The sequence below is a fragment of the Mytilus edulis genome, chromosome 4 (assembly GCF_963676685.1).
Source record: "Mytilus edulis chromosome 4, xbMytEdul2.2, whole genome shotgun sequence".
NCBI lineage: Eukaryota > Metazoa > Mollusca > Bivalvia > Mytilida > Mytilidae > Mytilus > Mytilus edulis.
The window spans coordinates 10221708-10249536 of NC_092347.1; the positions used below are offsets into that span (position 1 = coordinate 10221708).

Genomic DNA, 27829 nt, shown 5'->3' on the forward strand with positions numbered 1-27829 from the left:
TGGGACCTAATTTATTTTTTCTTTAATTTGCAAAATTGTATTTTATGCTTTAGTTATAATAAAAACAGACCAGTAAGGGATAAGTTTCTTATATGATCTATCATATTTGTGAAAATCGGAAACCTGTTTACTAAATTTGGATATTCTTTGAATGATTTAGTGTTCAAAAAACAACAAGGGACAACATGATTTTTTTTTTTTTGGGGGGGGGAGGGTTGAACATTCAAATTATAATATTTTATTAGAAGAAATATAAGAAGGAGTGTTTAATTGGCAATATTTGGTGCAATAAATACTCTTGTTTCTTGTTAATACTGAAACTTAAAATTTTCCAAAAAAGATGGTTGAATAAAAAAATTAATTGCTGGTGATAGATGGAACCGGGAAATTATACTTTTCAGGTGTTGTCTCATATCTGTTTGACCTGATGAACAAAGACAACAGATGTACTTATATTGAAAGCCGAGTTGAATAAAGTCTTAAAATCATAAACGAAATAAACAGCAAGTTTGAAATCAGTTCAGGGTTGTTATATTTATATATGTCAACTAATACACCATTAATATAATGTTTTACAGTTTGATGCTTGTTGATAGAAAAAATTCATGAAACTAGGCTAGGATGAAATTTATAAAAAGACAGGACAAGAGTTTTAAGTACAAAAATAGACAGGATGAACTGGGCAAAAAAAGGCATAATGCAGAATGACAATTTATGTAAAAAAAAAGGCAGGACAGAGATCACAACTAAAATACATAACATCCTAGCACCCCCTCTCATTAAAATCAATTGGTATCTCCATTACAGGGAAAAGGGGAACAAAGGCACTTCTTACGTTTTTTTTTCAATTTTTTGCACCATCTGTTGTTTTGCTCATGATATCTAAATGATTGATAGATTGTTTGTGTTTGTCACCATTTTCAACACTCTTGTGTATATTGGTGGGGCCAGTTGTTATTGATGGAGGAAGCCATAAAAAGTTGAATAACAAAAAAACTGTACTCTGGGGAAAGATCAAACGGGAAGTCCGTAATCAAATGGTAAAATCAAAAAGCTCAATCGCATCAAACCAAAATAATTTGAAAAGAGAACCAACTTTCGACAGGAAAACAGAGAATAAAATGATAGCCAAATGCACCTTCCACTAGCATGGTTTTGAACTCAAAGCCTCATTTGTGAGAAGTAAGGGAATTATAGTGGTACTACTAATACCACACGATCAACAAGGGCCCTCAGGAAATGTACTTTTCCAGAGACCAGTAATATTTGGGGATAAGCATTGATCATGGGAGAGGGCATAATCATTTCTCTAATTCTTACTCGATTTATACTTTTCCTGACCTGTTGATTATTTCTATTTAATCAAAGTGTTGTTCATTGATCTCAGTTTACCATTGGTTCAAATTTTGATTGTCTGCATATTGTCTAAAAACCATTAGGGAAACAGATTCCACGACCAATTCTCATGCAAAAAGATATGTGTCCACTCTCGACAGTTAAATCTTTTAAATAATTAAAATTGAACTGTCTTGAGTGGATAAATATTGTATCACACTTGATGCAGTGGTATATATAAATGACTTTTGGAACATATTGATGGTAATAAGTGAGAGTTTATATAAAGTTTAGTCAGATCTTATGCAATATGAGCATAGCATTGTTTGCATAAAGTTGGCTTCTCTTCACATATCTGCAGCCATAATTTAGCATTCAGGTTACTGTTGCTGAATAATTTAAAAAAAGAATATTCAAAAATCTTTTATTTATATTTGTTGAGAGTCATGTGTCAAATTATAAATTGTCTACTCTGTAAGTATTTCTACTCCATCTTTTGTTACTAATACTGTATGTTCAAACTGAGCCGTTCTACTCCCGTCACACATCACAGCTGTCCAACCATCAGATAATATCTCTACTTCATCGTTACCTTCTGATAAAATAGGCTCTGAAAAAGATAAAAATAACAACATAAACAGTCACACTGCTTAAGTATCAATATCCTAAATTAACAATTCTATCATTTCAATATCAGCCTTTTTTTATTCTGAGACTTGTCATTTTTATGAGTATTTGTAACATTGCCATATTCGCAGGGTTTTTGCTAGCCATAATACCAGGTTCAACCCACGATTTTTCCTTAAAATGTCATGTACTAACTCAGGAATAGGTTGTTATCAAATAGTCCTCTATGTGTTGGCCGAGTTGTTTTTTTGTTGAAGTTCAGCATTTGTGTTGATCCATTGTTCTCCTCTTTTAGTTGATGTGTTTTCCATAGGTTTTAGTTTGTAACCTAGATTTGTTTTCAATTAATTTATTTATGACTATTGAACAGTGGTATACTGCTGTTGCCTGTTGCCTTTATTTAAAATAATAGATGAAACTAATTTGCTTGACCACTGTGTTGCTCCGACATTTTTACGGCAGGGTCAGTATCAGATCAATGAGTACCAGTACATGATATTTTAGATGTAACTGATACAGATTTAAACTAAAGGCTGACATGGACCTCATATTGACATTTTAGTCCCCTTAGTCATTAGTAGCCTCCTGGTCTGATCACAAGAAAGTATGAAATAATATATTGTTATTTCTTTGTAAACAAACAATATCTCTTTCAATTGAGAAATATATATACTTCATGACAAGAATGGCTCTGAAAAAGTATACAATCTCAATTCAATTTTTCATTTAACAAAAATTATCAGCCTGTCTAAAAAGATCATTACCACTCTGAAGAAGGTAGAAGGTATAACATCAATTTTTCATACGATTTGGAACACATTGTAATGAGTAACCTTTTCATTGGACAAAATTAAAATGTGTGTTAACAGTGAACAATACACAAATTAAAAAAAACCGTTGATCTCTAAATCCCCTTCTTGCCATTCAGAAGTTTCATTCAGTCATTCAAAAAGTTATGACCTTAAAAAAAAAAGTTTCAATTTAATACTAGTCATTGAATATTCAAAATTCAACATACCATCCAAAGTCCCCTTTCATTCAGTTACCTTTGAAAATGTGAACAGTCAATTGATTTTAGCTGAAAGGATGATTCTATGTCTATATACTCAGACCTATTTTAATCAGCCAGTCCCCAACATATGACAAAAGGTTTTGAAAAAAATAAATGAATGTTATCACAAAAAAAAATGCCATTTAGTATAGCTTATGAAAAAGATACTATACAAGAATGTGTCCAAAGTACACAGATGCCCCACTCGCACTATCATTTTTCATGTTCAATGGACTGCGAAATTGGGTAAAAAATCTAATTTGGCCTTAAAATTAGAAAGATCATACCTTGGGAACATGTGTACTAAGTTTCAAGTTGATTGGACTTCAACTTCATCAAAAACTACCTTGACCAAAAACTTTAACCTGAAACTCCCACTTTCATTTTCTATGTTCAGTGGACCGTGAAATTGGGGTCAAAAGTCTAATTTGGCTTTAAAATTAAAAAGATCATATCATAAGCAACCAAGTGTACTGAGTTTTAAGTTGATTGGACTTCAGCTTCATCAAAAACTACCTTGACCAAAAACCTTAACTTGAAGCAGGACGAATGGACGGACTGTACGACACACGGATGGACAAACCGACAGACCCACAGACTAGAAAACATAATGCCCCTTTACTATCGTAGGTGGGGCATAAAAATAACTCAGAAAGCTGCTAACATGTAAATCATTAAGCATGAGCTTGCAGCATGCCAAAAAATATGTCCATATAATCTTCTAAAATTACAAATACAATATACATACCTATTGTAAATGTTACTCCTTCTGTCATTACTTCAGGGGATTCATAGGCTGAAATAAATAATATTTAATTTGATATAGTTTTTTCTTTATGTCAGTTAAGTAGCTACACAACATTTTGACATTTTGTGTAACTCTTATTGCTGGAAATCTGATATCACAAACTTAGCAATGTTTATATATAAACATTGCTAAGTGTGAAACATATATATATTTCACACTAAATTTTCATTGTAAAGCTTACACACTATGTTGACTCAAAATTGAGAAGCAAAATATTCATTTTAAAGTAATAAATCACAGGGAAAACTGGGATTGCCCAAAAAACTGCAGAATACATAAGATTATATCAACCAGCAACACCTCTTCTTCCAAATAATCTGACATACAAAAATAAAGACTAACAACAATAAACATGGTCCATTGGTTCGATCTGGCTGTATATGAAACCAATAAGCTTAATTTGTTTGAGGTAAGCATATTAAAAGAAGACTACCATACTTCTGTGAGGATAAGTGCTGTCATTTGAATTACAAAATGAAGGTAGCACAAAATGACAAAAAGATAAGACTCACAACAAACTGAGATAAAAACATTAGCCACATACACTTCAATGTAAAAATTATAGCAACATACCAAAGTGAAATATATCTGGTGGACAATGAAAACGTTCTCCTATCCCATGTCCAATAAATGCTGGAACTACTGAAAATCCATGAGCTTCTGCTACAGAGCTTAAAATTAAAAAAAGAAAAAAAATGTAAATTAAGAAGTATATATTACATATTCAATAAATATAATATGTATCACTGTTTACCATGTTTACTGTTTTCTAAAGTTAAATTATTATATCAAGTGATTCAAAAGGGTAAGTATATCCTGCTCCACATGTGGCACCTGTGTAAATAGAGTGATAATGTTTATCCATTCATGTATAACTTATAACTGAGAAATGATTTGGTAACTGTGATTTCCTGATCAAATACTTTTCTGAAAGGTTGTGAGTAATTAAATCTTTTAGTTAATAATAAATTCTATTTGTGAATTTGATTATTATCTAAAATAACAAAATGTATTCCAATATGCTTTACATCAATGCCATGGGTTGCAACATGTTCTCTCCTTCTAAATTGTAGCACTGAATATAACAGCAAATATCTTAACCATATCTTACTACATCTACCTGCACATAATGACCCTTCTTTTATGTAACATGCAGATAAAAAGATTTATCTTTCTTACCTAATTGTTTTACCAATTTGACAGTATTCAACTCCAGGTTTGCACACAGATATTGCTGCATCTCTGGCCAGTTCTGTAGCATGAACAAGTTTTCTCCCTTTCTCATCTACATTACCAATCAAATAGGTTTCTGATAAATCACCATGAAAACCATCACAAAATACCTGAAAATATGAATGTTTGACGTTATGCAAGAAAACAACATGCATTTTGTGCACTTAGTCATGAATATTTAAATAATTTAGTTGTTATAAGAGTCAATTTTAATATATATATAGTATGTTGAATAAATAAATTATTAAGTAATCTTTTCTACTTTTCTCCAAAGCAAACAGTGAGTAAAACACATCAAACAATATTATACAATTACTGTCTTTTGATGAGGGAAATGTGTGGTTTTATTGACTTTTAAAAAAACTGATATTCACTAAGGCCAACTGCTAAGGTGAATATTAGTTTTTCAAAAGTTGTTCTAACTTACTGTTATATCAACATTGATTATATCTCCATCTCCGAGGGGTCGAAGGTCAGGTATACCATGACAAGCGACATTGTTGATAGAGGTACACACAGATTTGGGAAAATGTTTGTAATTTAATGGTGATGGGTAGACATCATTTTCTATACACAGCTGATGTACTTTTGCATCTATTTCATCTGTTGTTATCCCAATCTGCAATTACAATGAAAAATAATCATAATCTCAAGACTAGGATGATAATTGGGTAAAATATTTTATGTACAAAAACTGAACTGAAATATTGAAAATAACTTCTGTACAGTAAATTAGAGTTTGTCCATTAACATGTGATTGAAGAAATGAAGATTATTTTGGAGGACTTTATTGATGAGTTAACAGAACGACCATGATGACTCTGATTTCAATCAATTTGTGTTAATAAAAATATTTGAAATCAAAATTATTTACCATTTTTTTCAACAAACCAAAATTTAATAATATATTTTATTTGTCAAAATCAATCAGCTATCTGGTATAGTTTTTTAAACTTATTATTCTAACTGTTCTCACCTTTAAACATTCTGCTGTCTGGTTTAATATTTTTCTTGCAATTTTTCCAGCCTTTCTCATTCCTTTTATCTGATGTTTATTCTTGACTTCAACATCCTCTCCAATTTTCTTTGGTGCCACATGTCCAGTTACAGCGTATGGTGGTTTCTGTATATAACTGGGTATTGTCCTAAAAGGTGTTGTTTCTTGAGGTAAGACCAAAGAAAATTTTCTGTCTAAGGCTTTGGTTACAGCAGCATTGTAGGCAGAACTAATATCAAACCTTGTTCTGAGACTTCTATATACACTGTAACTGAGCTCTGAAAAATACATTTACACAAGAAACTTATAGTCAATATTGTTTACAGACTATGGCAGATCTTTTCCATGCCACACCTGCCAAAGGGTAAAATATATTTTATATCTTCAACCTTAACAAAGCAATCGTGTTTGTGTAATAACTTAGTATTAAAAAATCTGTCATTTCTGTTAGATTTGTTAACAATTTGTAAAAATAAAAGTTTTATGAGAGCTTCACAGATGGTGTTCACATTTGTAACTGGTTCAAGATGCTGATGCAAGAATATCATGCCATTGTCTTGTCTTATCTCAGTGGTATGTTACTTTCTTCTAGACAAATAGTGTCCATTTTCTTTTATTCCACTAAGTATTAAACTTAGGTTTGTAAAATGTAGCTAGTCTTGGTATTAAAGGAATACCTTGTACAAAAAAATGTTGTATACATGGACACAGTACTCAAATGTATTGTACTTGCAACAAAGAAGTACTGTGAGACTCGTGCTATAACAGGGATGGCAGAAATAAAATTGACTCCAAAATTAAGTTTACTTATCATATTTACCAATGAACTGTCCCAAGTCAGGAGTCTGTAATTCAGTGATAATCATTTGCTGCTGTGTACATATTTGTTTTTCGTTCATTTTTTTGTACATTAACTAGGCCATTATTTTTCTCATTTGAATTGATTGACATAAAATTGTGATTTATGGGCTTAATAGCTGACTATGTGGAATAGGCTTTGCTCATTGTTGAAGGCAATATATATGACCTATAGCTGTTAATTTCTGTGCCATTTATGTCTCTAGCAGAGAGTTGTCTCATTGGCAATCATACCACATTTTCTTTTTTATAAGCCTAGTATCTTCATCTCCTTGCATTAATATATCTCATTACCAGTAGCCAAAGAAATTACAGATGTTCTGTTTTTTCATCTTTACAGAAATCTTAATTTTTCCAGTTTATGAAATGTATGATTAAAGTTCTTGATTAAATATGAATTTCCTCCTACTAGAATTTAAGTTATCAGATAAGACAGAATAGACTTTCTTTCTGAAAAACTACATACTGGTTTTCATTTGTATAAATTTACATAATTTTTGTCTGTTGGAAGTTCATAAAATAAAAATTATGTTCATGATCATGCAAAGAAAGATAACACCAATCAAACTACAGTTAACTACGGATTTAATTGATTATAAAAAAAAAAATTGAAGTTAAATTATCGAAATTATTGAAATATTCTTCTAGAGAGGGTGCAAATTATGTAGATATCTTGCCAAGCAAAGCGTGGCAAGATATAAATATTTTGTGGTAAAATTATTGAAATTATTGAAATATTCTTCTACATGTTCTAGAGTAGAGAGGGTGCAATGTATAGATATCTTGTCAAGCAAAGCATGGCGAGAAATAAATATTTTGTGGTAAAATTAGGGAGAAATTAGACATGTTAGAGTTTCAAGCTAAAACCCCATAAATCCACCCCTACAATCTACAATCACCATGATTAACAAGAAATCTGTGGGCTTCTATTCATTGACTCAACAATAGCTCACCTGACCAATATTAGATTTTGAAAACAAAAATTTCTACTTAAGCCAGCGATTTTTAATTTTCTTTTCATAACTTTTGTTTGTTTTGGTTTGTTTTGTTTTCGGAGGTCGTGCCAAACTTTTTATATACATTTTTTACCGCAAACCAGTAAAATCAGAATGAGATCCTTACGAAGATATGGTTTTTTTTAAGGCCTCCTATGTAATACGGTAGTAAAGGTTGGGGCCTTGACTGTCTGCATGCATTGGCAAACTTTACAGGTTGCAAGTGAAAAACATATATTGATACAGAGATATTAAATAATGATACAAATTAATAAACCTTTTGCTTGAACCAGTCAAGGATTTGTATAGTAATACAAATCCTTGAACCAGTATTTCTATCTTTCATTAAGAAAGAGTCTAACCTGGACTATTTTTCTTGGCCGTGCCATGATGAAATAGCCAACCAAACCGAGGGTAGGGCACTTTCTCCTTCTTCCTGGGAAAGTGAGGTAGGGATGTTTTTGAACTTCGATTATCATTATCAAAGAAATTGTTTATAAAATCCGCAACTACCCTGTCACAATTGATTATCTGTATCTGTATCTGTATAATACTGGAAATGAACTCAAAATACTGAGTAAAACTTATCCAGGAAATGTGTGTGCGCCACTGATGTCTAGTCGCGCGATATAACTGCCTTAAAACTTTCCACAGTTTTACAGTTCACGGCAGCATTTGGTAGTAAGTTCCAATCAATGATAGTTTGTGGAAAAAAAGAATGTTTATAAATGTCAGTATTTGCTGATAAAAGTTTTATTTGTTTGACGTTAGAAGTTTTGGATGGTCTAGTATTAAATTCTATGTGATGTTCAGTGGGGATGGCTACCAGGTCGTTCACTATTTTATACAGTAGTACCAGTCGTTGTTCTCGTCTTCGTTCCACAAGAGGTTTCCAACCAAGGTCTTTCATCATGGAGGTGACACTACTAGTACGTCTATAGTCTTTGAAAACAAATCTAGCTGCTCTTCTTTGTATGTTCTCTATGCGATTTATGTCTTTTTGTAGGTATGGGTCCCATACAGTGCCTGAGTAATCTAAGACTGATCGAACTAGCGAGATGTAGGCAGTTTCCTTAAAATGTTTGTTGCAGTGTTTAAGGTTCCGTCTGATGAATCCAAGTGTAGAATTGGCTTTGTTGCAGAATTTGTTTATGTGTGATGACCATTTCAAATTATCGCTAATAATTACACCTAAGTATGGATTTTCATTGACCTGCTCTAATATGTGGTTACTTAGTGTATAACTGTATGTGAGAGGGGACCTGCTACGGTGAATTGACATGACATAGCATTTACTGGCATTAAAACGCATACCCCAGTCCTTTGCCCAGTTGTCAAGTGAATCTAGATCTTTCTGTATTTGGAGTTGGTCCTGTGGTGTCTCAATGGTATTATACAGAAGACAGTCGTCGGCAAACAGACGTACTTGTGATTTTACACATAGCGGTAAGTCATTAATATGACATAGAAAAAGAAGGGGACCGAGGACAGTTCCTTGGGGCACCCCTGAGTCGACGGAACAAGATGAAGAAAATTCTCCCCTCGACGATAACTCGCTGTTGGCGTTGCATTAGGAATGATTTAATCCATGCATAAATTTGTATTACCATCAATTCCATAGTTCTTTAATTTGTGTAGGAGTTTTCGATGAGGCACAGTGTCAAATGCCTTACTAAAGTCCAGTATGGTTAAATCAATTTGCTTCTTGGCATCAAAGGATTTCATGATGTCATGCATAGTAATTAGAAGTTGACTTTCGCAGGAATGGCCACTACGGAAACCATGTTGAAGTGAGGTAAGTATATTGTGTGCTTCCAGGTGTTTCAGGATGTGCTTGCAAACTATGTGTTCAAGGAGTTTGCAGCAAACACAGGTAAATGATACAGGTCGGTAATTTGCCGCTGTATGTCTATCTCCTTTTTTAAATATTGGACTGATGTTAGCGTTTCTCCAGTCAGATGGAAGAGTACCTGAGTCTAGACTGAGCTGGAATATGTGACTCATTACTGGTGCTAATTCAATTGAGCACAGTTTTAATACTTTATTTGCGATGCCGTCTGGTCCACTAGCTTTGCTGATGTTTAAGTTTCTCAATAGTTTTTCTACTCCTTGTACTTCGATGTTGATGTTTTTCATACTTGGGTATTTTGATTCATGGGTCTGTGGTAGTTGATCTGATGCGTTTTCCTTGGTGAAGACCGACTTAAATTGGTCGTTTAGTAATTCTGCCTTGGATTTGCTGTCCTGATGTAAAATTCTATTTTTTTTAATTCCAGCTACACCTATATTGTCAGTACGTTTGGACTTTATGTATCGCCAAAAAGGTTTACTATTGCCTTCCGCCAAAGCTGCATCTAGGATTGTGTTGACATACTGCCAGTGAGCTTGTCGTACAGCTTTTTGTGTAGCTCTTTTATGTTGTTTGAATTTTGCCCAGTCGTCTGGCTTTCCTGTGTGTTTAGCTTTCTGAAATAGTTTGTGTTTTCTCCTAATTTTCTTTTTTACGCTGTTTGATAGCCAAGGTAGACTATGTCTCTTATTTGACACAGAATCTATAATCTTAGAAATATGTTTTAAAAATATATTTTCAATAATTAAGGAGCTTGACTCATCTGCATTAAGTACAAGTAGGGACTCCCCTTTAAGCACCGACTCTTGGTGCTTTCTGCAGATAAGTCATATTAAATATCCTTTATTAAATAAACTTTGTTATTTGCAGTATACCTCATAGTCAAATGTGGGAGTGCTTAATTGCTTTGTTTTTTATTGGGTTCTTTTTGTATTTTTTTGTATTTTTATATATTGACATTTCTCCGCACAAACTACTAATGCCTCATGTTTGTCTTCTCAAAGTGAAGATACACTTACCGGGTGCACTTGAGTCATTTTCAACATAGTATTCATTGAATAATAATACATTGCTACTATTTCGTTGAGTGTATTTTCTGTGTTATATTATTTTATTTTATTATTTTTATAACACTTGTTACATATCTTTACTGTGTGTGTATTGCATATGTTATTGTTTATAATAATATTGTCTGTATCATATGCCCTCCTGGGGCCCTAATTTGGTAAATAAAATATTCTATTCTATTCTATTCTATTCTATTTGTTATTTTCCTTGGTACATTAAGGTTGAGTGTTGTTTCTATACCGTTTTTAAGGTTGGTCCATTTATCTTCAACAGAGGTGTTACTATTGATGATGTCAGCGCCAAATTTTATAATGTCAGCTTTGATCTCCTCCCATTTTGCTTTCTTATAAACATATATTTCTCTTGGTTTTGGTTTATTATACTGCGGTTTTAGGTCAGTATCAAGAACAATCATGTTGTGGTCTGATATTCCAGGTAGTGTGTTACATGACTTTACAAAACTTGGATGGTTTGTGAGAAATAGGTCAAGGATGTTGTTTTCCCGGCTTGGTTTTAGTTGTAGTTGTTCCATACCAAACTCTTCAATAAATTCAAGTAGTTCTTGCTGATGTTTTACTTGTGCTTTTCCAGTTTTGACTGTGTTGTTGTTCCAGTCAATATGCGGAAGATTAAAGTCTCCTGCAAGTATAATAGGTTTATCTTTGCTGTTTTCACTCACATTTAGTACTGATGTTTTGAGGTTATGCAGTGCGTCTATGCTTGCATTTGATTTACTTGGAGTTGGACTGCGAAAACTCTATGATATTTGTCACCAAACAGTACCGCATTTGACACCTTTCTTTGAAGTATAATATATTTATAGAACTTATAAAAAAACTTTTATTTGTCATGTTTTATGCTTTTAAAACAGACTTTAAAATAAATATTTCTTTTAGTTACTTTTAATCATGTCTGTGTCCGTCTTTATTCCTTATTTTGCCTCAAACTACCGCTTATGATAAAGCAAAGAACTTTCTTTAAAAATATACTAATGATTCGATTTTTAAAGAAAAAGCAATCTAAATCAATTCATAGCTTTTACAGGAAAATTTAGAAAAAGTATATTGATATTATATTCATTCCCATGTATTCCAAATTTACGTTTTTAGCTAATGATATGAGCGGCCTTAATTTCAGTACAAAATCATCTGCAGGTAGTTGATGAAAGTGAAATTTCTCATTTTTGTTGATTTAAAACATTTATTTCACAAAGTATGAAAATTCTGCATAGCAGTGATAAATACCTAATTTTAAATCCACAATTTAGGATTTTTTTCTCATCAAATTCTTAGTTTATACATACTTTTTAAAATAACCAATCAGAAATGACCACATCTCAAAAAACTGATTTCTTTCAGAGTTCTTTAGTTTATTGAATTATCTTTCTTAACTGATTTAACTTGTTTTTATGGTAAAAATACATTATAAACTGAGCAAATTTTTAATTTAAATTATCAAATATCCATTATCATTATGATTCTTGGTCATGTATTGGTTATCTATATTACTATAATATATAGTGCAAGTAACTTTTATGTCTTGAAACTTGAAAGGCTATTATATTTTTTGCTTTGACCCTTATGTCATGTATGATGCTGTAAGGCCTCAAAGCAAAAAAAAATACACAGGGCCCTAATGAGGGTACCTTTATAACTTAAAAATTTCGGTGCATGATGATAAAATATAACATATGTATGCCATGTGTATGTTCCGGACCATATGAGTATTTGGAGTATATGGGTAATTAACACTCTGTTACAGTTTACTTTTAATACTTCTAAACTCTTCATATGGTATGACCGTTCATTCAAAAGACGCTATCATATAGGTAATTTTATCGTTATATTAAATAAAAAGATAAGCTAAATAAAAATAAGAAGTTTCACATTGTTAATTTTACTTAATTGTCAAATTTAAAGTAAACACATTTTATACCGATGGTCATTACCGATGGTCATAACCGATTTGTTATTACGAGTAAATGGCAATATGTTGACTAAAAAATTAAATTCCAAAAATTTCTTAATGAACTGTTACATAAGAAGTCACTGGAAAGTAGCATACTATTAGTTTATTTAAGTTGTGTTGTGAAGATGGTGTATTGCAGTCAACCATTTTATGATATTTGAGATCTAGAGCTTCTTAAAAACACTGTAGACATCAGAATTGCCAAAGACCTCGGTATCACTGTACGCAGCTGCAAAAAAGGCTTGTTTTTCACTCGCAAACAAAATGTGTAAATGAAAAAGATCGTGCACAAAACTTGCAAATGCAAAAAAGCTATGATACCGTGTGGAAGTGAATGTCATCCAAGCCTACATGCACTAATGTAACTAGCGATGAAAACTAACTATGGCATCAATATTAAATTTTTACGTAGTTTTTTTTATTATAAAATTAAAAAATTGTCATGTTTTAAACCATCACTGTTTTTTTTAGATAAAGTTCTTGTATTATTGAAACGTTTATAATGTAATTTGGAAAAATAAATATACCTATATGGTCCAAATACTCATATGGTCCGGCCCGTTAATAACCAAACGAGTATTATACTCATATGGTGTGACCATACGCGTATGGTTGGACCATATGAGTATACGCATATGGTCATGACTATACGCGTATGGTCCAAATACTCATATGGTCCGGAACATGTATACACTTAATTTTTTTAGATGATAATTTTTTTAACTGATTTTGACGATTCACGTTCAATTTTCCAAAAATGAACAACAATTTAACAATATAATTAACGGTTGCTCAAAATGAGATTTTGACACTGACTCCGCTGACAGTGAAGGGTATTGATACCCTCGTTTAAGGAGGTTCGCGGGTATAAGATTTTTAGAAAAAAATTAAACATTAATTTTTCATTACAGATTTTATTTATTACCTTAAGTAGTTGTTATTTTATCATGTGGTACAAATATCATTAAAAAAAATCAACTCATGTTGAACCCAGCGGACTTTTAAAATGTAGATATCACTTAAAAAGCTCCAAATTATCTCCCTTTGGTGCAAAAATGCCATTTTTTGGCAATAAAATTAAAATATCTTTTTTAACTCATCGGTGACCTATATTTTTTATTGTTGTTTTCGAATAAGCTGTACATAAACTAAATAATTGTAAAATGTTAGCGATTTATGTAATTTAGTTCTTTTTTTATTTCGATATTACCGCTATTTCTCCTATTAGTTCAACAGAAAAAAAGGACATTAACAAAAATGTATGCTTCTTTCAAAAGCAGATTGTGAGTGTAAATGAACGGTGAGCCCATTTTTTATTTCATTTTTCTATTAAGTATAAAATAAAGTTCATTTATAGAAAAATATAGAGAAATCCTATATTAAATAAAAAAAATCATTTAGACCCGCGAGCCCCCTTAATAGTCATTCAACATGTTCAAGACCTCATAATGCTGTAAAACATCAAATAAAAAAAATATAATAGCCTTTCAAGACTTCATAATTATTGGACTTCATTTATCTATAGGTGTCTATAGACGTCACTCTAAACAAAAATTGTAAATCTATGTACATTTAAGTCATCCAAATAATTATGACATTTTGAAGGCTATTTTTGGTAAAAACGAAATTTCAGTGTCACCTCCCATGGTCTATCTTATTATTAGGGGCACTGCTGTAAATTCTTGAAAATCAATTTGATACAAATTCTCATATTTCATGTATTTGATTTACAACCATGTAAAACTTTTATACAAATTATAAAAAGTTTAAGAAAAAAAACACAATTACATGGCATAGGCTTGATAATATGTAGCTTCATTTCATGTGTATTTTAGTCTTGACACCATCAAATTAACTATCAAGTTGATCTCCAAGACCTCTGATGGTCATATAAGCTACATGTTGTACATCCACATAAATATAGATATTCATAGAGTGCAAACTCAAATCAGTCAATCAAATGATTTACCTTTGTTTCACTTTCGATGTTTATATTCTTTTCCTTTAAATAAGCAAACAGGAATGTGTTATCTATCTCTAACTTAGAGGTTGAAATTTAAGTTCACATGATTACTGATTCAATGATGTTTGATTATGCACTTGCAAGTGAATAATTCATCATCAATATTTCTTAGTTTAATTTGAAAAAATTGAATCATACTGGCTGCTAAAAGTGAATTATTATTTAAATATTGAACAAAAAAGTCATACTTAATGATAGTTTAGATTTTTATATATCTTGTTACTAGTGCCCCTTTAACTAAAAGATTGCTTATAATAACTATTTTTATCTTTTTTTACAGACTAAGGTTATACTATGGAAGTGTACTATGTTCTTACTGTGTTGATTGGATTTCTGTTTTTCCTCAGTGAAGGGAAAAAAGACATAGAGCTGCAATGTGCTGGTTAGTCTTAAAACCTACTGGAAAACAAACAAAAATAGTCAGCTCTGACATTCCATGGTCTTTAATAATTCCAAAAAATGAAATTACAGTAATTAAAAATGATAATTTGAAGGTTCAGATGTATGTATTCAAACTTGGTAAACCTACTTTCTTCTAACTTAGCCACAAGCCCACAATAAAACTGAGTATGAACATGGTGAAGGAAATGGTGGATACATACCAATAACTGGCAATACGACATACATGTATAGAATTTTAAAAGTCACACATACCATGCATACTGTCTCCAAAAAAGACAATTCTCAAGTGTTTATATTATGTAACGCCAAACTTCAAATTGTCTCATGTATAAAATTGTGTAAGACACCTTTCAAAGATTGTAATTAACACTAACTTCTGAAAATGCATAAACATTAAAATATAAACCACTTAGACAACAACTGCTTAAATTTCTGATGGTGTTATAGAAACATGAGGAGTATCTATTTTAACATTTAAAACATGTATGTAATACACTATAAGTTGAAAATACATGTTAAATAGAAAATATGAATTTTACAAAAATGATCCCTTTTAAACTTTATTTTTATATCAGTATGCAGAGCTTTGGTTGATGAAGTGAACTATGGAATTAGTCTAGTTGACCCAAAGAAAACAGTACAAGTAGGGAGTTTTAGAGTTGATGGGAAAGGAGACCAAAATACATACAAGGTAAGATAAATGAATGCATGCACAGAAGAAATATTTTAAATAACAATTTTTATACAAAAATTAAAATTTTTGCGGTCTTATATTGGTATGACGTTGGTGTTGTCGTCTTCTGAAGACACATTGGTTTTCGCACAATAACTTTAGTTTCAGTAAATAGAATATGAAATTTAAACACAAGGTTTATGACCACAAAAGGAAGGTTGGGATTGAGTTTGGGAGTGATGGTCCCAACAGTTTACAAATTTGGGGCCAAAAAAGGGCCCAAATAAGCATTTTTCTTGGTTTTCGCATAATAACTTTAGTTTAAGTAAATAGAATATGAAATTTAGGCCTAAAAAAAATAATGTTGTGTTTCCGATCACCCCCTTGAAATTTTGAAGGGACGGTAGGTAGGGATTTTTTTTTTTTTTTTTTTTTTTATAATATTATGAAATAAGCTTAAGTTATATAAAACTCAATTTCCAGTTACCAGACAAAAGTTTGGGATTTAATAGAAAGAGATTGATTACCCACTTTAAAAATCTCCCTGAGATAACTTTTAGTTTACCCCTTTTAAAATCCCCCTGAAATAACTTTTAGTTTACCCCCTTTTAAAATACCCCTGAAAAAAAACTAAGTCCAAACCTAAAAAAAAAATTGGGCAGCACTTCCCCTAGGAAATTAGCTTTTTAAACCCAATTCCCCTATTTCAGGACCAAAAGTTTGGAATTGTCAGAGAAAGAAATTGAGAAGATGTGGGGCAGATTCATTTATAGAAACATGAACCAAACATCATCCCAAACCTACAGATAGACAAATATATTATATACACTGTTCCCTGGCAGGACACTTTCATTTGGCAAAGCATCTGTGACTTTTCATCGGAATGTCTAAAGCGTTGATTGGCTGACCAGTTTCAGATGGATTAATATCAGGTTCATTTTGAAGAAGGGTCTGGCATGAAAATTTGATAAATTTAATTCCAAAAGATTGCATTGTTCCAACAGTTGTGTTATTGTCATCAATCTCGGTCCAGTCATTTTTGCCGGTGGCGGAGCACAAAATTTGTGTTGTGTATTTTTTTTCATCGATGTTAGACATTGGATGAATTTCATTGCTAATGTCAAAAAAGGTGTTACTTTCTGTAAAATTTAGAAATATTTTTTTCTCTGCGAAATGGTTGCACTTTCTGCGTTGAACATTGAATAGGACGCGTTGTGTTGCCATGTTGAAACACTGACAAACGAAAATAACTACTGGGCATGCTCCCGCATATATAATTAGCCAAGAAGATTCCACTTTCCAGTACATTCTAAAAATAAGCCTCGAGTTTAAAATTAGCGTTGTTTCCTTTTGGGGCGATAAAGAGATCGAGGGACTTAGAATTTTTTATTTTCTTTCAGAAAAAACGGTCGGTAGGTATACAAATTATTTTTTTTCCCACATCAGCTTTAAAAACTTTTGAGTCGGGGGTCTGAAGGACGGTCAGTCGGTTGACCGGAAACACAACATTTTTTTTTAGGCCTTAAACACAAGGTTTATGACCATAAAAGAAAGGTTGGGATTGATTTTTGGAGTTTTTGTCCCAACAGTTTAGGAATTAGGGGCCCAAAGGGTCCATAATTAAACTTTGTTTCATTTCATCAAAAATTGAATTATTGGGGTTCTTTGATATGCCGAATCTAACTGTGTATGTAGATTCTTAATTTTTGGTCCCGTTTTCAAATTGGTCTACATTAAGGTCCAAAGGGTCCAAAATTAAACTTAGTTTGATTTGAACAAAAATTGAATTCTTGGGGTTCTTTGATATGCTGAATCTAAACATGTACTTAGATTTTTGATTATGGGCCCAGTTTTCAAGTTGGTCCAAATCGGGGTCCAAAATTAAACTTTGTTTTATTTCAACAAAAATTGAATTCTTGGGGTTCTTTGATATGCTGAATCTAAACATGTATTAAGATTTTTGCTTATGGGGCCAGTTTTCAAGTTGGTCCAAATTGGGGTCCAAAATTAAACTTTGTTTGATATCAAAGAAGAGGCTGTCACAACGACAGCAAACTGGATTTATAAACATTTATTTTTGTCCTGGCAATATCACAAAAACCATAACTGATGAACGGTGAAAGTGAAAATTGTCAATATCAAATTTGAACTCCATTTTGTCATCAGTACCAACATATTAAAATTTGAAAAGCTTTGGTTTAATGGTTCATGAGTAAATGCAACAACATGAATTGAAACGCCATTTTTCGATCTTTCAAGAACCATAACTCCTGAACGGTAAAAGTCAAAATCAACATTATTGAACTTGACCTCCATTTTGTCATCAGTAACAACATATTAAAATTTGAAAAGCTTTGGTGGAACAGTTCACGAGTAAATGCACAGACACGACTGGAAACAACATTTTTCAATCTTTCAAGAACCTTAACTCCTGAACAGTAAAATTCAAAATCGTCATTATTGAACTTGACCTCCATTTTGTCATCAGTAACAACATATTAAAATTTGAAAAGCTTTGGTGGAACAGTTCACGAGTAAATGCACGGACACGACTGGAAACAACATTTTTCAATCTTTCAAGAACCTTAACTCCTGAACAGTAAAATTCAAAATTGTCATTATTGAACTTGACCTCCATTTTGTCATCAGTAACAACATATTTAAATTTGAAAAGCTTTAGTGGAACAGTTCATGAGTAAATGCACGGACAACATTTGGTTGCCGCCCGCCCGACCGCCATATATCCCCAAATCAATAACCGACATTTTTGTCACAAAAATCCGGTTAATAAAATTGAATTCTTGGGATTCTTTGATATGCTGAATCTAAACATGTATTTAAATTTTTGATTATAGGCCCAGTTTTCAAGTTGGTCCAAATCAGGGTCCCAAATTAAACATTCTTTGATTTTCAACAAAAATTTAATATATGGGGTTCTTTGATATATGCTGAATCTAACCATGTATTTAGAATTTTGATATTTGGGCCCGGTTATCAAATTGGTCTACATTGAGGTCTAAAGAGTCCAAAATTGAACTTAATTTGATTTCATAAAAAATTGAATTCTTGAGGTTCTTTGATATGTTGAATCTAACCATGTATTTAGATTTTGGATATTGGACCATAATACATGTAGGTAAATGTCCAATTTAAAATTTTTAAGTTTTTAAGTTTAAGTTCTAAGACCACATTTATTCTGTGTCAGAAACCTATGTTGCATCAACTATTTAATCACAATCCAAATTCAGAGCTGTATCAAGCTTGAATGTTGTGTCCATACTTGCCCCAACTGTTCAGGGTTTGAACTCTGCGGTCGTATAAAGCTGTGCCGTGCGGAGCATCTGGTTTTATTTGAATAAGATTTTTATTCTGAGATATATGTATACCAACATTACATGTAAAGGAAAACATATTTTTTATTGTTTTTATGTTTTGATAAGCCAGGAACTATCTTGTTTTATTGTGTATTGGATGTCCCCCTTTGATAAAGTACTGGTTAGGAGGGTTGCTTGGGTGGTACATGTATTACATTTTTTTTGTCTTCTTGTCAAATCAGAGACATTAAGAGTGTTTGGGGTTTTTTTTTGCAGTCCACCTATGAAACAACTATGTTTTACATAAAATTGTTTTACATTGTCATTTCGGGGCATTTTATAGCTAACTATGCAGTATGGGCTTTGCTCATTGTTGAAGGCCGTACAGTGATCTGTAGTTGTTAATTTCTGTGTCATTTTGGTCTCTTGTGGAGAGTTGTCTTATTGGCAATCACACCACATCTTCTTTTTATATAAAAAAATTGAGAATGGAAATGGGGAATGTGTCAAAGAGACAACAACCCGACCAAATAAAAAACAACAGCAGAAGGTCACCAACAGGTCTTCAATGTAGCGAGAAATTCCTGCACCCGGAAGCGTCCTTCAGCTGGCCCCTAAACAAATATATACTAGTCCAGTGATAATGAACGCCATACTAATTTCCAAATTGTACACAAGAAACTAAAATTAAAATAATACAAGACTAACAAAGGCCAGAGGCTCCTGACTTGGGACAGGCGCAAAAATGCGACGGGGTTAAACATGTTTGTGAGATCTCAACCCTCCCCCTATACCTCTAACCAATGTAGAAAAGTAAACGCATAACAATACGCACATTAAAATTCAGTTCAAGAGAAGTCCGAGTCTGATGTCAGAAGATGTAACCAAAGAAAATAAACAAAATGACAATAATACATAAATAACAACAGACTACTAGCAGTTAACTGACATGCCAGCTCCAGACTTCAATTAAACTGACTGAAAGATTATGATTTCATCATATGAACATCAGGCACAATCCTTCCCGTTAGGGGTTTAGTATCATACCATCATAAAATATATGAGAAGAACATAACCAGTGTCATGCCAACAACTGTTTTTAGAATAAATGTGTTTAGTTCCGATGCAAAGACCTTATCAGTGACTCAATAATATTAACTCCAAAATATACAACATTTATAAGCAAAGACTTCATGGTTGCATGGAAATTTTCATAGTTCTGAGTATGGCTAAATATTGCTTTCAACATTATTATTTACATGTACTGTAAATTAAGAAAATATTGCATGCATTTAACATGTTTATTGCTATTTTTTAAGAATGGACAAAAATGTGAGATTAATTTTTAAGATTTCAGTATACAGATATATATATCATGTATATATAATATATATATAGTAGATATCAGAATGTGAGTTCTTACCATTGCGATACTAACCTAGTCAAAACATTTGCAATAATAAAAACCTGACAATTTACTGTATACATATGAAATTCAATCCACCATAGGGTAACATAACAAACTATGTTTGTTCCAATCTTCTTAAGGATTTCATACAAAATAAGGCATATATTATCTTCATAGTGATGACTATCTTAACTGAATCATGCCATAGCAGCATTTGAGAATTTTCATTATTTAAGGTTGTTGTATCTCTAAATTGAGCTTTAATTTTTTTTTTAATCTGCTGTTCTTTTACTTTTAGCTTGAAACAAATAAATGTTTTTATTATTTTCCATTTGCAGAAACCTTATGCCAGATCAGAAATACATTTAACAGAACTTTTTGAATCAATCTGTGAAAAATTTAGTCAATATGCATTAACAAAGAACTCAAAAGGAGGGAAAAGTGTAGTACCAACAGCATCCAGAGATGGCAAGGGTATAGCATTGAAAGATGTAACTATTAGCAGTGATGCTACTAAACAAATGAAATATACTGTAAGTATAAAAGATTGTCATGAAAGGCCATTCAAAGAATATGTTTGTTTCTCAAGTCAAGCATATTTTATAGAATTCTTTGTACTTGTACATTAGCAATTTTCAATAACATTTGCTGGAAAAATAGTATTAATAACAAAATTACAGAATTCCAAGGGAAATTCAAAATAGCAGTAGTCCTTAGAAACTGAAGTTAATAAAATGTTATCAATCAAAGGGAGGAGTCAAAAACAACTGTCATATGGAACAGATATTTTCATCAAGATTGGGTTTATGATTTGTAAGGTATTTGACCAAAGGGGCTTATTGAATCAGTTTCGGTCGTCCATGTATTAAATTGGTTCCAGTTAAAGAAGAAAAAACCTCATATGAGTAGTCTTTGTTTAATTGATGCTCGACTGATTACAACTTAAGGTCAATAGTGAATGTCATGGTTGAGGCCTGCTAGCTGAGTCTGTTTTGGATTACCTTTATTATGCCCCACCTACAATAGTAGGTGGGCATTATGTTGGGGCATTATGTTTTCTGGTCTGTGCGTTCGTTCGTTCGTCCATTCGTTCGTTCTTTTCGTTCGTCCGTCCTGTCCTGCTTCATGTTAAAGTTTTTGGCCAAGGTAGTTTTTGATGAAGCTGATGTCCAATGAACTTGAAACTTAGTGCACATGTTCCTTATGATATGATCTTTCTTATTTTATAGCCAAATTAGACTTTTGACCCCAATTTCATAGTCCAATGAACATAGAAAATGAAAGTGTGAGTTTCAGGTTAAAGTTTTTGGTCAACATGGTCAAGGTAGTTTTTGATGAAGTTGAAGTCCAATCAACTTGAAACTTAGTAAGCATGTTACCTATGGTATGATCTTTCTAATTTTAATGCCAAATCAGATTTTTTTACCAAATTTCATGGTCCATTGAACATGGAAAATGATAGTGCGAGTGGGGCTTTCGTGTACTTTGGACACATTCTTGTTTTTTGTCTGCTTTGCAATTCTCCAATCTCCTCTTATGCTTATCTTTACAAATGAACATTATTTTCATAAATGACACATCTACAATTAAAACTGCTTCTTTTGATGTTTTTGAATTTTAAGTTTGATTAATTGGCTGTCTTTAAGATTTCACACCACTCACCGGTATGTCATTATTGTATCCAAGGGAGGGGTCCAAAGTTTACAATATTAGTATAAAAGTATAATAATAGTGGGATAGGGGAGGGACGAGATCCCACAAAACATGTTTAAGCCTGTCACATTTTTGTACCTTTCCCAAGTCAGGAAAGTATGGCCTTTGTTAGTCTTGTTTTTTCATTATGGTTCATTAATATGTTCAATAGTTTAGTGTGATGTCCATTTTCACTGAACTAGTATAGATTATTGTTTTGGAGCCAGCTGATGCCTTCCTATATGTGCAGAATATTCTTGCTGTGTTGAAGACCTACACATGTTTTTAGGGCTTTGGGTTGTTTTCTTCACTTTGGTCTCTTTGAGCCATTTCACTTCTATTTTCAATTTAAGTAATAGTATTAATGTGATATAAATTTGCTATTTTTTACCAAATATCTTTATTTTTCAGTGTGAAACTTTAGTAGAAGATTATGAAGAAGATATGATAAAAGTGTTAGGCACACCAAAAACTAGTTTAGAAGTTGCAGAAAAGCAAATTTGTGGAGATATAGCAGGTGTGTAGAAATTAAAGGAAACTTGTCTTCTATGGATTCACTTATTTTTGTGGATACCGATTTTCAAGGATTAAAGGGGCTCTAGCTGTCAAATTCATGGTCACCGATTTGACTCAAATTCTAATATTTGATTAATAACAATGTAAAACATTTATCCAAATCATAAAAAGTACAAAATAAGCAATTAACATGGCATAGTGTCGAGATTATGTAGCTTTGTGTTGTGTGTTTTTTAGTCTAGGTGCCATCTAATAAATTATTGAGTTGGCCTCCGAATACTTCTGACGACCATATAAGGGATATAAACATAAATAAAGATATAAATAGAAAAAGCAAACTCATGTAATTGGATTTTTTTCTATGTCTGTTTAATTTTAAACTATAGATTACAAATATATGTTAATCATTGTTTTTACCTGTAAAAGAATGAGTTTTTGTGGATGAAATAGGACAATTAAATGATTTACCTTTGTTTCACTTTAAATGTTCAAGACATTCTTTTCTTTCAAATAACTATACACACACAATTTACGTGTTATTCATCACTAGCTAAGGGTTAAAATTAAAGTTCACATGAATACGGATTTAATGAGGTCTACCGTCACTTGCAAGTGAATAATACATTATTAATGTTTCTTCACTTATTTTGACAAAATTAACACATACTGGCTGTTAAAAGCTGTTATTTTGACTATTTCACTTTCACTAATGATTTAACAAAAAATATTATATTTTTGATTTTGTATATATCTCATAGTCTGTGCCCCTTTAAGGAAAACTTACTTATTAGTGGATATTTACATTCGTAGTTCTGTCAAAATTTGCATACAAGCCTATAGGAAATTTGTCATTTTTTGAACATTTAAATTCGTGAATCACCTTTACCCACAAAATTTACAAAATTGATATCCAAGTATAATAACGAATCCTCAGTATATATAGTAATTTCATCAACAGTCATTTTCTGAAATTGATTTATTTAAGATATTTATTAGTCTAAAAAAATTGTGTCTGACCACTGAAGGTGATATTGGCACCTAGAACAAGGGTTAAAATAACCACCATTTCCTATTTTTCAACATTTGAAGACAAAAAAATGAATTTGATATGAATTATGATACATGTACTAGGTATTTTCTTAATCAAAATTCAAAGTATCTTTATTATTTCTGATGTTTGATTTTGTGGCATGTAAACAATGGGAACTCAAGACTATCCTTTATAGATGTAGATTAGACTTAAAAGTAACATCACAAAAATACTGAACTGAAAATTCAAAACGGAAAGTCCTGAATCAAATAGCAAAATCAAAAGCTTAGTACAACAAAAATGAAGCAACGTTTAAACCTTTTTTTATGTTAATAGAAGATTAATTTTGGAACACCTTAGTTTATTCTCATGCTGTAACTGAATTTTTCTCCTTGTCTTTATCAGAGGTGTGTACAGAGGAAGATTTACAAGTACCAATGCCAGCAAATGAAGCTTCTGCTTATATTCAGGATAAGGATCAAGACAACGATGATGATGATGACGATGATGAAGATGGCAATGATAAAGATAACGAAGGACAAAAAGCGGACGAGGATGAAATATCAAACGAAACAAAAGATTCAACTATGAAAGAAGAGCTTTGATGATAGTCTTTCTTAGAAAAACTTTTTTTTAAATTATTGAGTTATTTAGAGACTACAAACATTTCTATGTGTATGATGTTGAAATATATATTTTTGGATATATTTCTAAAAAAGAATTGTTTATGTATTTAAAAGTTCTAAATGTTAAAAATGCCTTTTCCTAACTTGTTACAACTGAAATTATAAAGAATGTTTTTATTAGTGATCAATTATATTATGAATATGATATTACAAAGGGGATCAGTACTGATAACCAAATGTATGTTTTAATTGATGTAGGTAAAACTCTGTCTTTTATTGTATATTTACACAAAACTAATATAAAGGTAAAAATTAAGGGGTGGTGAAATATACTATAATTTAAATTCATAATTTTTGTTATCAAAAAGATGACGTTTATTTTAGAATTATAGAATTTACAGCATGATTATATTGCCTTTTCAATAACTTTGATATGTGATATTGCCGTTTTGACTAAGAAATCAAGGGTATGGTTCATGTTTGTTAATTGTAATAAGCATTGTGATTCTTTTTATTTGTTGACAAATAGAATGTTGTTAATGAAATTAGGTGGTGCCTTAAATGACTTTTTGTTATAAAAGTTCAACTTTCATAATAATTGTGAATTCTGTGTTGTTATGATTGATAGGTATATGCAAAGTATTGGATGTAAATTCTCTAAAATAGTATGAACATGATGAATATTAACACATATTTTAAATAGAAAGATGACATTAGTTATTTGTTTTTTGTTAAATGACAAAACTGCATAGTGTGAACATATCTTTTTGTGAGTGGGAAATACCTAAAACATGTATAAGAGATCCAAGTGAACATGTGTAAGGAATTGTGTTTCATCAAGACGTGATAACTCATTTATATGATTGAGGCATATGTTTTATATTTGCAAGTCTTGATTCTAAACTAAGAAAAATAGTATTTACTATTTTGTTTGAAATACAAAAACAGAAAATTTGCAAAAAAACACTTATGCCTTTTAATTTCTTATAAAAATTTTGTTCATCAAATTACAGGTTTCAAATTGTTTCAAATGTTTATAATATATATTTATGTATACATATATCAATTTAAATCATCTGCAGGAAGCACTTGTTCTTAGCTCATCATATTTTACTACCATGCACTGCCCACTGACTGTATAAAAGGTACGATTTCTAGGGAGTCCTTTAAAGTTACAAAGTAGAGTAATTGTACTGTTAGCATCATAAAATGTTTGAGGAGATGATTGACTGCTGGCATTGCAATAAATAATAACATCATATACTTAATTTGTTTTAAAATGAAATTGCAAGCGATATATTTGTTCAATAAACAGACTTTTCACCTTGAACAAGAATAAGCTAATGATTCATTTAAATATTTTTGCATTAAAACATTAGTAGAAATTATTTTTTCATGTAAAAGTAAATTTATACAGATTTGACTATTTTTTTGTGTGACACAATTTTGTTACATATTGATATTTATATATATAGCTATGATGTGAAAAGACCTGATAATAGTGCAGATTTAACTATACAATCTGATTTTTTTAAGTAATTTATTGGAAAATGATATTTTACAATAAGTTTTTTTTAATAGAGGACTTATTTTGAAGTGTGATGTGTATTCTGATTGAAAGTGAATTCCATAACTCAGTATTTTGTAAAGCAAAAGTCTAGCTAATAGTTATCAAAGGTATTTTAACCTTGTTGTTTTGCAAAGATAGTGCAGCTGAATTCAGTTTTTGGTAAAGAAAGTGTAGCTGAAAAAGGAAAAGCTACTGTAAGTGTAATGATTTGTTGGAAGGGTATTGTGAAATCCAGTATATTTGTGGGTGAATGTTGACATGATGTGGTATTGTTAAAGTGGTTTTTTTATATGAGTATGGACAAACCAGTTAATTGTGTCTATATACTGACACTTTACAATTGCTTTTTCTACTGCTGTTGGATCTCTAATGTTAACCTTTTTTCCCTGTCCTAAACAAAAACAATTTTGATTCCTAAAATTTGATGTTTCATATTGACCAAAGTTTAAAGAATAAAATCACTCTTTCGTTATTATTTTTAATTAGATTTTTTTGTCAAAATGTTCAAAAAATTTTAATTTTGTTTCAAACTTAAATGTAAGGTTTTGATCTGTTGGTGAATTGAACCAAATGAAGTAGAGAATATTTTTTAGAAAGCTATTTTTAGACAGCAGGATGGACTGTTCCGTTCTAATACACAATTTTTCTGGTTAGTCTATTGTTGAAGATTATATTGCACCATCTAGATTTCAAATTTCTTTTACTTAGTTTGTTAGATAGCTATACAGTAGCTTATGTCCTTTCATCAACTAAAAGAATGAAATGGAATAGTTTCTCCTAACAGATAAGTTGAAGTTCTATAGACATTTTCCTTTGATAAGATAAGATATACATGTGCAATTTTGATAATATCTACATCTGTATGTTAGTGTCTCATTTTTCATTTAAAATATATTTGTACATTTACTGAGTGCTTGTTTGTTTTCTTCTCTAAATCTTAGTAGATATGAAAGGTTAGTTATCTTAACATTTGGTTAATTGACTTATGTATCATTAATCTCTTATCAATACATGTCTTATGTTCTGTTTCTTTTTATAGTTGTAATAAATTATATTTTTATACCATTGCCTTTAAAATATATTTTAATTGCTGTATGTAAACAATTGATGGATATTTAAGACTATTTACTATTAAAACTTACAGGCAGTGTAAGTGACATACTTATTATTGAGCCTATAGCAGCAGTAAGTATAAAAGATTTTTGCCTGTAATTATTGAAGGCATGGTTATAAATCTTATAATGGAAAAGTTGAATGGAATGCTAGGTTTGTTTTGGTAGTTACTAAAGTCAGTCCTTTACATATGAGTGTTCTGTAATTTTTTGGTACCACTTTAGATATCAATTTAATGTATGGTAGAAATCAGTGCATTCTGGAAATTCTAGTTAATATTTGTTTTAATTGTGGTCATGTTAGTAAAAGATCTTCATATGTTTTGATTTTAAGATTTTCTACTTGGATATGTGGAGGTTATAACATGTTTGTATACCCTGCTTTGATAGTAAAGGTTCATATGTCATCTCATATGTCATAGTATAGGCTGTTCTGTTCATTTGCCTGTCTGTCCAGCCACAGGTTTAAGGGTTGCAAGTTTAAGCTTGAGGTAGGCTGAAGTTTTGGACTAAGGTCTGTTAAATTTGTGTTTAAGGTATTAAAGGGTCACATCAGCTTTATGCTTTGTACATATGGTCGTTATGGAGTGAACTTTGCAGTTATATGACAAATAAATTTGTTTATAGATATATAAAAAAAATGTGGTATGAGTGCCAATGAGACAACTCTCTAT

At 31.4% G+C, this 27829-nt stretch overlaps 2 protein-coding genes across 4 annotated transcripts; one reads left to right on the forward strand and one right to left on the reverse strand.

The window, feature by feature from the left end:
- Positions 1–1745: 1745 nt before the first annotated feature.
- LOC139518916 (methionine aminopeptidase 1D, mitochondrial-like) lies at positions 1746–11805 on the reverse strand. The gene is made up of 7 exons (XM_071310602.1): positions 11722–11805; positions 6031–6329; positions 5482–5673; positions 5001–5164; positions 4395–4492; positions 3762–3809; positions 1746–1945 (listed from the first exon to the last, which is right to left on the reverse strand). Exons 1-7 carry the CDS (start codon positions 11729–11731, stop codon positions 1803–1805), a joined length of 954 nt encoding a protein of 317 aa, XP_071166703.1. The 5' UTR covers positions 11732–11805; the 3' UTR covers positions 1746–1802.
- On the forward strand, positions 11572–27105 carry LOC139518917 (protein canopy homolog 2-like). 3 transcript variants are annotated; one of them, XM_071310605.1, is made up of 6 exons: positions 11572–11627; positions 15093–15194; positions 15790–15905; positions 20948–21142; positions 22713–22818; positions 24253–27105. In XM_071310605.1, exons 2-6 carry the CDS (start codon positions 15107–15109, stop codon positions 24450–24452), a joined length of 705 nt encoding a protein of 234 aa, XP_071166706.1. In that variant the 5' UTR covers positions 11572–11627; positions 15093–15106; the 3' UTR covers positions 24453–27105. The 3 variants fall into 3 exon arrangements, with proteins under 3 accessions (XP_071166706.1, XP_071166705.1, XP_071166704.1); XM_071310604.1 differs by lacking the exon at positions 11572–11627 and adding an exon at positions 11936–11975; XM_071310603.1 differs by lacking the exon at positions 11572–11627 and adding an exon at positions 11953–12033.
- Positions 27106–27829: the final 724 nt, after the last annotated feature.

Coding starts and splice junctions, on each gene's coding strand:
- LOC139518916 (XM_071310602.1), bottom strand. Junction 4,493..5,000: donor CAAATTGGTAAAACAATTAG/GTAAGAAAGATA, acceptor TTTAATTTTAAG/CTCTGTAGCAGAAGCTCATG. Junction 1,946..3,761: donor AGGAGTAACATTTACAATAG/GTATGTATATTG, acceptor TATCTTTTTCAG/AGCCTATTTTATCAGAAGGT.
- LOC139518917 (XM_071310605.1), top strand. CDS start 15,107: ATGGAAGTGTACTATGTTCTTACTGTGTTGATTGGATTTCTGTTTTTC. Junction 15,195..15,789: donor CATAGAGCTGCAATGTGCTG/GTTAGTCTTAAA, acceptor TTTTTATATCAG/TATGCAGAGCTTTGGTTGAT. Junction 22,819..24,252: donor AATTTGTGGAGATATAGCAG/GTGTGTAGAAAT, acceptor TGTCTTTATCAG/AGGTGTGTACAGAGGAAGAT.